Consider the following 12,231-nt stretch of genomic DNA (forward strand, 5'->3'; position numbering starts at 1 on the left):
ATTCTCATAAAAAGCATTACTATACATTGCACACACACATTTTGGGTAAAATATTACACTTTAAAACCTTCCCATAAGGCAAATATAAATAAATAGGTTTAAATGTATTCTTAAAAATACATTGTAAAAATGATATTGATGTTGTATGTGTGTGTGCGTGCATGTGTGTGTTTATTTTTTGGTCATTTTTATATATATTTTAATATTACTCCAAAATATATTAAAATGTGTTTAATTTTATGTGTGACATTTCTTTGCCCACTTCACCTTTATTTTGCATTATATTTTACTTTTAAATTGTAAAAATATGTTTTGAGCATCTATTTAGCATGTATTTGATATATATTTGTTATGTATTAGACAAATAGATTTACTTACAACCTTTCTCCTATTTGGGATGCTTTTCACATACACTAAGCTTTTTGCTATGCATTCTGGGATTGGCTTCTAGGCCTACATGATAAATACGCAGTGACTATCTTTTGGAAAGCACCTTTGTAGCAATAATAATGTAGCATACTATGTATGTTTCTTTCTTTAAACACAAATTTGGATGTGTGTGTGTGTGTGTGTGTGTGTGTGTGTGTGTGTGTGTGTGTGTGTGTGTGTGTGTGTGTGTGTGTGTGTGTGTGTGTGTGTGTGTGTGTGTGTGTGTGTGTGTGTGTGTGTGTGTGTGTGTGTGTGTGTGTGTTTGTGACTAATGAGGACAAAAATATGTATAATGACATAGGTATGACACAGGTATTACAATGAGAGGGTGAAATATGAGGACATTGGCCATGTCCTCACTTTTCAAAATGCTTATAAATCAAACAGGATGAGTTTTTTTAGAAAGTAAAACTGCAGAATATTTCCTGTGATGGGTAGGTTTAGGTTTAGTGGCAGTGTACGGGGATAGAAAATACGGTTTGTATAAAAACCATTACGCTTATGGAATGTCCCCATATGTCACAAAAACAAACATGTGTGTGTGTGTGTGTGTGTGTGTGTGTGTGTGTGTGTGTGTGTGTGTGTGTGTGTGTGTGTGTGTGTGTGTGTGTGTGTGTGTGTGTGTGTGTGTGCGTGTGCGCGTGCGTGTGTGTTTGCAAACTACACATCCAGGCATCTTTCTTTATCCCACAGAAGGAGGTAGGTAATGATTACATGTGAACATCCCTTTTCCAGGCAGGAGAAACAGAAAGGCTATTCTCTCTCTCATCAGCCTTGCGCTCAAGGTCAGTTTCGTGTACGCTTCATACTGACGTCAGTGAAGACTCTAACATAGCAAACTGTATGTTAATGTGTGTGTGCTTGACCTATTTAGCAGCCAGGGTAGCAAGAGGATCAGAAAGGTGACTCACTCCTGTATGAGTCAACATCATAAAACTTGAGCAGGAGGCTGCGAGCTCCATTAAAAATAAATAAATTTAAACTGACGTAGTGAAAAAAAGCATCTGGACAACACCAATCAAATGAGCATGGCTTTAAATCAAGCTTTATCTAACAGTGAGATTTATTAAAGAGGACCTGTTTTATGCAAAATTCACTTTTACATGGTGTTTGAACATAAATGTGTGTTGTGTCTAAACTATAATAGTAAAAATACAACCACTCCTCTTTTTTATCTCTATTAGAAGCGTCTCAGAAGAAGCTGTTTTCAGTTTTTGACATCAGATTGTACAGGCTTTACTTGTTATTTACATTCACAGATACCGACTGTGTTTATGTGAACTTTTTTTTTTACATAACCTTGTGTGTATTTGACAGTTTAAGCGCATTGAGGCATGAAAGAGAACTTTTGAATACTCACAGGACATGCCATCTGATGGCCAGCTTTTTGTGCAAATGCTTTGAATGTGTGCGCTCAGTTTAAGTTTATAGACTGATATGGCTTTAAAACGCATGTAGATAATAAACTTTCATGATGATGACCTGCAATGTCACGTGAGCGTGACCATGATAGAGACGATAGTCAAACCAAACATTAGTTTTAGTATTTGTCTGCATATCTGAGGCATGAGATTTACAGGCTCCGCCCTCTTCTGGATAGGGGTGGGAGCAGCAGCTCATTTGCATTTAAAGATACATGAAATAAAACAGCATGTTTTTCCTTCCACTCAAAAATAAATTTACAACATGGCATAATTAATGATATGTGGGCTATTTTGAGCGGACACTTCACAGTCACATTGTGGGGACACAAACAAGGGCCATAACAGGTCCCCTTTAAGTCACTAAGTATCAAGTCACTCCACATCTGCAAATTATGGAGGTTAGTTTTCACCTTGGAGAAAGTATATATAGTCAAAAGTTGCACAGGGTATATTTGTGGCAATAGTCAACAATACATTGCATGGGTCAAAATTATCGATGTTTCTTTTATGCCAAAAATCAATAAGGCCAAACTATGTAAAGATCATGTTCCATTAAGATAGTTTGTACATTTCCTAAATAAATATAAATCCATAAATATATCAGAAATGTATTAGTAGTGATATGCATTGCAAATGACTTCATTTGGACAACTTTTAAGTTAATTTTCTTAATATTTATATTTTTTTTCTCACTCCAGATTTTCAAATAGTTGTATCTCTGTCACAATATTCCTATCCTAACAAACCATGCATTCAAAATATTGCCCCTTTGAATGGTTTTGTGGTCTTGGGTCACATATAAGAAAAGAAGTCTATATTTTGCAAATTAAATTAATTTCGAGAATAAATTTGTAGTTGTGAAATATGCATGTTTGGAAATATGTCACATTGTCATACATGAAGCTGCAGCCTCTATTTGAGAAACAAAGTCACATTTTTAAGAATGAAGTCACTGTTGTGAGCTATAAAGACGCAATTCTTAAATCGTATTGGCTTTTATAAATGTTTTTTTTTTTTTTTTTTAAGGTGGAAACAGGCTTCCTTAGCAGGTAAACATCACCACATGAATTCTGTAGCGTGAACAGGTTGTGCCATTGTTCTGTGCTGTAGTATTTTGATTCAAATCCCAGATGGGCCTCTCATTTCCTTTAGTTTAGACCCCTGCTGAGTGCGTTGCTCTTTAAGGGGTCTTTGAATTCATTGTTTTGCACTGTGGACACTGTGTGACACGGCAGATTCATCATGCTTGACGGTTTATTTCTGTGTCCCTGATTCTATTATGCCAGTGAATCCATCCACTGTAGAGATTTCCTGTCCACTTGAGTCCATATGGTGGTGTTTGTCTTTTGCCAAGCATCATATTGCTCCACTGGAATCTAGCCCATCTTGGAGGGAACTAAATCAAGGAGGGCGATATCCTTATCGGGCCAGTAAACTCTTAGCCCGCCACACCCTTCAGAATTCGTGTTTATGGATGTGATGTGCTGTAACTTTTCTTATGACTCACTGAACTATATTGTGTTGGCTTTCCCCTGGTTGCTCTCAGATAACGCTTAAGACAATACGGCTACCGCGGAGGCAGAACACATGGGGTTATGAGTATAGGACTGTTTGCACAAGGAAGGAAGTGTTCACTTAGTGCTTTTTAGAATCCAGCACTTGAGGAAGAGGAGGAGGAGGGTGGGACTTCCTTGCCTTGTGCATGGAGGCACTGAAACTAGCACCAAGCACACATTTCTGACAACAAAACAGGAAAGGCACAGACCAGTTGGTTTGTTTGTCACAGGTGCTAAGTTGCTGAAGATAAGCCTGAGCCAAATTGGAGCCTGTCCTCTATCCTTCAATGCAACAACCCTGTTAATATGTTAATCACCTAAATTATAAAACTAGTCTTGTATAAAAAACAGCATACAGTCTAATTTTTGTCAAAATTGTTGAAATCAAACGTGCTGTCAGATGATTAATCACATCCAAAATAAAAAATAATTTTGTTTACATAGTGTGTATACTGTGTATAATTATTGTGCATTTATAAATGTACAGTCATGAATGTATAGATTTAAGAAACAGCTGTTATATTTATATTTAATATAAATATATATACATTATATACATGGAAATTATTTTGGATGCGATTAATCATTTGACATTTGACACACATATATATATATAGTGCTGTCAAACGATTAATTCCAATTATTAGATTTATATTGTGAATAAGTTGGGGCCATATTGTGAATGTACTATTGTATAATTATCTTCTTTGACAGTCAAATCTTTCATATATATATATATATATATATATATATATATATATATATATATATATATATATATATATAGGACAGATTTGACTGTCAAAGAAGATCATTTATTCTGACTCAAAGTTTGACAAAATGTATGTATGCATATGTGAAAAATGGCTCTGTGCCTCAAGCGCACTCCACATAAATCACAAAAAAGGGGTAGTGGAAAATATCCAAGAGGAATAGCTCTGCTCCCAAGAGTCCCTAATCAGCAAACAGAGTGGTTTCCTGCTTTTGTGAGATGTGGTTCATTAATGGCTGACAACCTTTCTTTTACACATGCACACTGACACGCAAAAGACCCCCACTACTCTCACACACAAGCACATTGGATCCAGACATGTTTAAGTAAATGTTCACATATAAGCCAGCGCAATCGTTTGAGCGTTTATCAACCTTATGCTTGTGAGATATGTATGATACGATTAAGATCCCTCTTAGTTAAACAACTTTGTCTAAGAAGTTCTTAGGATGTAAATATTTGCATAGCGCCTTATCTTCACGAGCAGACCCTTAACACTGATACACGTTTGCCTGCATTTTCCTAATTTCATGTCTTACCTTAAGAATTTCATATATTGGCCTAATACAGGAGTCTTTAAGTTGCCTTTATCTGATGATACTGAACACAGCTGCATTTATCAAAGAGGAAACACTAGACATTGTTGCACTTCTGACCTATAAACAATCCCCTAAAGATCGCTATGCAAGGCCACTGATCCACCCTCATTATTTTCTGTCATTCACACAAAACAGGCCTCGATTGAACATTCTTCCAGGAGGAGACTAAACTCCAGGACATCAGTAGCCATTTTACCTGAAAGAAAAGTAGGAGTGTGGGACGATATCAGAATAACAGACTAGTCTAAAAAGTAGACAATCATTTACAGGAGGCTGTATGAATATGCCAGCTGTCTTAAGCAATAAACAACTCATATTCCCACTGTTAACTGAATAAAAACTCAAAACAACATCTTCAAAAAAATGCCTTTATTAGAAGTTCTATATTTAAAATAAAAACATACAGTACAAATTTACTCTGCACACTATCTATACACACACTCCAGCTGACGTTCACTTATTACATTCAGTGTTGCTTTACTTCATCTAAAAAGTTAAAGTAATCGTTATTAACCAACTACAAAACTTAATATCCCCTGTCAGCACGTGTAGAGAAGCACAGTTGAAAGGCAGAGTATTTTTCATTAGGAATGGTGCGATCGAATGATCTAAATGTAGAAAAATAAACAATGAAATAGCATCTCATTCACCATAAAAAGGCAGCTTGATCTATGAGCTACATTCATTTCGATTGGCTTTAGATATAAACCAAAGCGACCGCTTTACTAGGTTAAGCTACAGTATGTGGGATCCTCAACCCCAGCAGGGACATATTAGCTAGCTATTAACCTCTAGATAGGAAAGTGCTACATTCTCTGGCACTAGACATCAAATCGTTATGCAACTGTGTGCAAATTGTTACTTTTTTTGGGTTCTCGTAGTTATCGGTGTAGAAAAAAAACAAAAGGAAATATAGTCATACTTGTAGGTGTGAAGTCAGTTAGTTCTTTACGGCCAAAACGACCTCATAAGACAGGCTACAGGCTACATTCTACAAATGCCCATAGATCCTCTGACGCCCCCCTTCATCCCAAGAAAAATCACAGCGTGACCTCATCAGACGCTCCCACTTTTTAATATAGATACACAGTAAACAAAATCGAAATAAATAGCATACAATCTTAAATTATTTACCTATTTACAGTAAAATAGACAAGTTAACAAAAATATATTATTGTGAGACAAACCCAACAGTTTCCAGATTAATATTGGCGATCACAATTTAAACAGGAATATAAGTGTATTGCTTTAGATTTGATAAATACCATATGGACTCAATTTATCCTTGAAGGCTATACTTTCAAATGACAATAAATAAGTTAAATAGATTTCAAAGCATGATGCAAAATGCAATGATACCACACAGTTAAAAAAAAAAAAGATTTCTGCAGTGACATTCCATGGCCAACTTATGAGTCCCAGTTCTTGTGCGCTCACACCACTTTCAAACTTATGGAATGTTTTCCCAAGACTTGCTTCTAAATAGGCCTTTTTTTCCTAGACTGTTGAAGTCATCATCTTGGTATGTCATTGTAAGGAAAATGAGAAAAGAAATACATAAATCACATCTCAATCATGAGAAAACCAACGGCTGAGACTGATGTTTGACCTGAAACTCATGTCGGCACTACTTGGATAAAAGGCTATAACAATAATAGCAAGTCAATCGTCTGAAATCGACAGCCTGCTGAAGATTGGCAAACGTCTATTTGCGTCCATGCTGGGCGACTCCGAGCCACTGATTGTGCCGGAGGAACAGCAGGAGCCGCTCAGGTAGCCCTCGGGATCTGAGAGGGAATCCGGCGGGCTCGGTGGAGAATCGAACACTGGAGACTCTGAGAGTGGATGCATGGAAGGCAAGTGGCTCATTTTGAAAGGTGGCGAGGGGGGGCAAGTGTTGGTCTGAATGTTACCGTACAAGCCACAGCCGGTCTGATGGGTAAAAGAACTCTGGGTCTGAGGGATGATGGGGGCAAGAAAAGCCTTAAGATCCTGATCTGGGAAAGTGAACGCGTTCAGACAGGGTGAACTGGGAGTGAGGGCGCAGGTGGGCGGTGGGGGTGTGCGTGATGTTGGGTTGTCAATTAACACGGACTCGTTACTGCGAGAGCTGGAGAAGCCAGAAAAGCTCAGGCTGTGGTGCAGCTTCGGTCTTTCCCGCTGTCTCAGGAATAGGTTTGCTGACTCCTTCTCGCCCAGGACACCAATATCCCGGCTGAGCCTCAGTTGAGTGCTACTTGTAGCAGCTCTGCGTTCATCTGCATTGTGAATGAAATGGCAGCGGGGGCCGTACGGGCAGAAACCGATAGTGTGGAATGTGCGACACGGCTCAGTTTTGTACTTCGGGTGGCGGGAGAGGTTTCTCAGTTCGTGATAGCCGTGAGCAAACTGACACTTTTCTCCATACTTGCATGAACCATTTTCCTCAAAAGGTCTGCAAAGTTCAGTTTTGTAGCGGGTTGAGTTGATCTGAGAGCCAGGCTTTTGTTGAAGGATTTCCTGGAGTTGTTGACTGCGTTCCCCTGTGTCACTGAACGCACGGTCTCTGTACTTGTTTTCTTTATTCATGAAGGCAGGTGTTGAGCTCTCAAAACCGATTTGGAGCCTGTTGCTCATGTTGAAGTCCATGTGGTTTGTTGAGTTACTCCTGAAATAACCAAAAGACCTGTTGCTGTTGGTATTTGTATTTGTATTAGAAGTAGCAAACGGGACCCCGACATTCCGCTTTTCCAGCATATTTTGTAGATAGATTGCATTTGAATTCGGGACTTTTTCCTGAAAGAAACCAAACAGAGAGTTCCTAAGCACGGATGCCAAAATAGGTTTAGTGGGTACAAGTTAAACCAATTAAAAGTTAACTACAAGAGTGAAATTACAATTGTACATGACCACCAACCTCCTGAGGTGACAGAATAAGTTTAAAAAAAACAAGCCTTAGAAAAGTAAAACGTGTAGGCCTATGTTGAATAATGAAACTATGTTCTGAATCAGCATGTCTCGACATTAAATTTACAGTTTGTGTATAAGAAATAGCTTTCAAAAACCACCTTAATTTGTTGAATACAAATACGTAAATGTCACAAAAATGACACACCGCAACAACAACAACAAAAAAAGTTACAAAAACTCGTTCCTCGCGGTCTCCCTGTAGCGCGCTATGTGCCACAGAAGACTAGAGAATGGTAACATTTAGTAAACATGGAGCTCTCAAGTTACAAGTTTTCCAGCGCGAATACATTGAGAAAGCAAACCAAGACCACTAAAACAGCTAAATAAGTTGAGAAAACAAACAGAAGTGTTTTTAAACCAGCTTCAAGTAACGTTACTCATTTTTAAAATATAAACTCTTACCCTGTCGAAATCATAGATGGAAGACAGCACCGAAGCAGACATTTTCTATAGCGAGTTCCAGCTCAGAGGGGGGAAAGTTTTCGGACCGAGAAGAATCCTTGTGTTCTCAAAGAAATCCACGGCTGAACGGGGTTTGCGTCTTGAAACGGAGTCGGGGAAGGTCGCTGGAGTTCTTTGGAGTTGAGCCGCACAGGTTTTGGGGAGTGTCGTACATGAGCAAAGTTTGCACATGTGTATAAATGCGCTGCAGCTGTTAAAGGGCGGAGCTCGACAAAGTTTCAACAGTGCGCTGCCCGAAGCCCCGCCCTTTCGTCACGTGGGTTCGGAAACTCCCCCTCTAGAGTTCAGCGGCCCTAGAGCTCAACTGCGTGCCTGAAGACAATTCAACACAACATAAATTAAACTCAAGTGCTTGAAATCAAATTCTCCTCTCCTCCTCCTGTAGCTCTCCACAAGAGGTCTGACAATATTCTTATTTTTTAAGGCTGAATTTCTCCATCTAAGCTACTTTCAAAATTGCACATTAATTGCTATTTGCCATGAGCTGTAGGCTTTTACATATTTGTGCAAAGCCTATAGTAGTTCTTAATCCTGGTTATGAGGGACCCCAGGGCAGGCCCAGAACTGCAAATTTTAAATATCTTGACACATTTCAGGTCTTGCGACCTCATTAAATTAAATTAAATTAAATTAAATTAAATTAAATTAAATTAAATTAAATTAAATTAAATTAAATTAAATTAAATTAAATTAAAATTAAATTAAATTAAATTAAATTTAATTTGCTACTAAAAGTAATTTAATTAGGCTAGATTTCTCTTGAAAAAGCAAAGTAAGGGATTATTCTTATTTTTTCCTGTAATTTAAATATATATCATAGTGAAATTAACATCAAAAATTAAAGTCTAACTTTAAAATGCATGTTTTTATGTAGCCTACCCTTCTCACATTTGTAATTCTTTGGTCAGTTAATAAGAATAATTTATGTAGTTTTATATTATGTATTTGAATTAATTAAAAGGGCCATTTCATGTCTATCCTTGAATCACTTAGCTCGAGGTACATATAGGATTTAGAAAGTAATTAGTAATTAAAGCTGCGAGCAGCGATGACGGGCCCAAGCCGGGGGCACCGCCACCCCGGTGGCATCAGCTTAACTGTGCACAGCAAGCAATAGGCATTTAGAAAGAAGAAATAAATAAAGGGACTATGTCAAAGTCATTTGAATTCACCTCATTAACTGCAGCAACTGGTGCTGCTATGACCAGGAACCACAACACTCACATCTCTGAGATCAATTACTTTTTATTCATTAATTTTATGTCAGATGATGTCAAATGTCAATTTCAAAATGAGTGCAGAATACTGTCCAAATGCTGAAGTTGTATTATCCTTAGCCTTCTCTTTATGTGTTTTTGACCTACTGTAGCTTGTGATTGTTCACCAATCTTATGCAGCAAAAAGCATACTTGTTTTTATTTCAATATGTGTGGCATTCAATATTTTTTTAAAATAAAATAAAATAAATAAATAAAGCCAAATCACAGAGACCGCAACAATGATTTTAATATCAGTGTCAGGTAAGAGTAATATGCGTGCATATAATTTATGGAAGTTTATTATAAACAGACTCTTTTTATAAATTCATGTGAAATGTATTTTTTTTACCCATTTGAATTCTATCAATAAATAATTAGTTTAAAGAGGTGTCATACGTGATCTTTGCAAACACAGCACATGACCTTCTTTAAAGCCCATGTTATAGAAAACAATTAAAAGTATTAGGATATCACTTTCAGTTATGTGCAAATGTATTTTTTGCAGCTCAAAATTTTGTAAGTTCAGAAGACCAGTATTTAATTAAAGATATAATATATGATTTGGTTTTTACTTATTTTTCACAATAAAGTGATAGATATTTGTGCACACTGATTTTAATATTAGTGTCAGGTAAGAGTAAGATGCGCGTCTAAATTTTATGGAAGTTTATTATAAACTTTATTATAAAATTTACTTAGACTGACTGGGTAAACGTAGCCTGATCTGCCAGCGATTTGACTTCGCCCTGCAACACAGTCTGAAAACCCGTACATTCATTTCTACTGCTTCTGTTACACTTTTGCGGGAACAAATCACAGACTAACTTATTCACCTGGCACGCTATTGGCGAGTTTAGCAGTCTGTTTAGTTGACTATCCAATTGCATACAGAGTCATTCAAATAATGCTCATTGATCAATCTTAAATTGAGCTTGGTCTGGTGATAGCCAGACAACTTATAAACTAGAAAATTATTTGAAATTTACTTTTTAAATCAATTTGATTTTTATCAGTAAATAATTAATTTTAAGACATGTGTCTCTTCAAAAACAGCAAATGACCTTTTGTAAAGCCCAGAAAACACACACACACACACACACACACACACACACACACACACACACACACACACACACACACACACACACACACACACACACTCACACACACACACACACACACACACACACACACACACACACACACACACACACACACACACACACACACACAATTTCAAGCATGCTAAGTCTCAAAAACACCCAAAAAGATAATTAAAATGACACTTTGCCATAGCAACAGTATATAAAATATCAGAAATCCATTCGTATGTCTATATCTGTCATGTTTTCACATTATACTGATGAAGTAAATCGGGTGAAAGTAAGACAGTGATTCAAAACATTTTCAAAAAGTGACACATCCTGCTGCCAGTTGGTGGCGCTATAACTTTGACTGAATATTGGAATTTAGATGTCCCCAGGCCAGGTGAAGTGAAGTTCAACATGTGAAGTTTGAGGCAGATCGGACATTGTATGCCTGAGGTACAACAAATTCCTGTGTCATGGCGAAACATCAACATTTGTGAGGCCGCCACGGACACACCCTTCAGGGAAAACTCAAGATCTTCCCAATTTAACGCCACAAAGGCCTTTAGATTAGACTGTGCAAATACGATGTTGATATGATTCAATCTCTAGGAGGAGTTTGTTAAAGTACAACGTCTGGCAATGGCAAAAACTGCACCAATTTACCAAAGAAAATTCAAAATATCTCAGTTCCTGTTGGTTTTTCAGATTTGGCGCCTTGGATCTTTTTTGTAGGTATTGGGCTGTTGAATGCATCTACCGAATTTTCATACTCATACATGAAACGTAGCACGAATGGTGCTTAATTTAAATTTTGTAGGTGGCGCTATCGAACCATTTTGCCACACCTAATTCTGAAACCCATATCAGATGTATGTTTTCACCACTTCTGATGCGTGTGCAAAGTTTCATGAGTTTTCATGCGTGTTTAGGCCCTCAAAACTGTAATTCATTTGGGAAAAGAAAAATGATGGTTTGAGCAATTACAATAAGGTCCTCACACCTTAAGCCCTAAATATCTGAGTTCCTGTTCGTCGGAGCTAATGACTGTAAATTAGAAAGTTGTTCAGCTCAAAGAGAACAATGTATATACAGAGTTTGGTGACTGAAGATAAAACTAACCCCCCCACTTTTGACAAAAGATTGCATTACTTTTGTCAAAAGATGGCGCTACTGAGCTCCTCCACCACGCCCGTTTCTGAGTCTTTGCCCTTATCTACTGGACAGCATGTCTGATGTGTGTGTTGAGTTTCATGTAATTTGAAGCATTTTAAGAGTCTCAAAAGGAGCGAAAAAGAATGTTATAGTTTGATGTGTTGCCGTGGCAACAGTATATACAATATCAGGAAGTGCTTACCAGCTTTATATCTGCTCTGGTTTGACATTATACTGATGAAGTTTGAAGTAAATCGGGTAAAAATAAGATGGTGATTTCAAAGCATTTTGAAAGTGACACACTTCCTGCTGCCAGTTGGTGGCGCTATAACTTTGACTCACAAAAGTCATATCCATGTGATCAGCCTCTTACAACGAACACACAGCTGAAGTTTCATCAAAATGAATTAATGAATGCAGAAGTTATAACACACTTCCTGTTTCCCTTTTCTCGCCATAAATTCGTCTCCTCGCCACAGCCTAACCGTTTGAGATATCAAAAAGTTGCTCGCAATTTAGCATCCTCAGTGTCTTGACT

General features: G+C 37.5%; 1 protein-coding gene across 1 annotated transcript; it reads right to left on the minus strand.

Moving 5' to 3' along the window:
• Positions 1–5,134: 5,134 nt before the first annotated feature.
• zfp36l2 (zinc finger protein 36, C3H type-like 2) lies at positions 5,135–8,374 on the minus strand. The gene is made up of 2 exons (XM_067429692.1): positions 8,132–8,374; positions 5,135–7,555 (listed from the first exon to the last, which is right to left on the minus strand). The coding sequence occupies exons 1-2, from the start codon at positions 8,171–8,173 to the stop codon at positions 6,443–6,445; spliced, it is 1,155 nt and encodes a 384-aa protein (XP_067285793.1). The 5' UTR covers positions 8,174–8,374; the 3' UTR covers positions 5,135–6,442.
• Positions 8,375–12,231: the final 3,857 nt, after the last annotated feature.

Source organism: Pseudorasbora parva, chromosome 21 (assembly GCF_024679245.1).
Source record: "Pseudorasbora parva isolate DD20220531a chromosome 21, ASM2467924v1, whole genome shotgun sequence".
Lineage (NCBI taxonomy): Eukaryota > Metazoa > Chordata > Actinopteri > Cypriniformes > Gobionidae > Pseudorasbora > Pseudorasbora parva.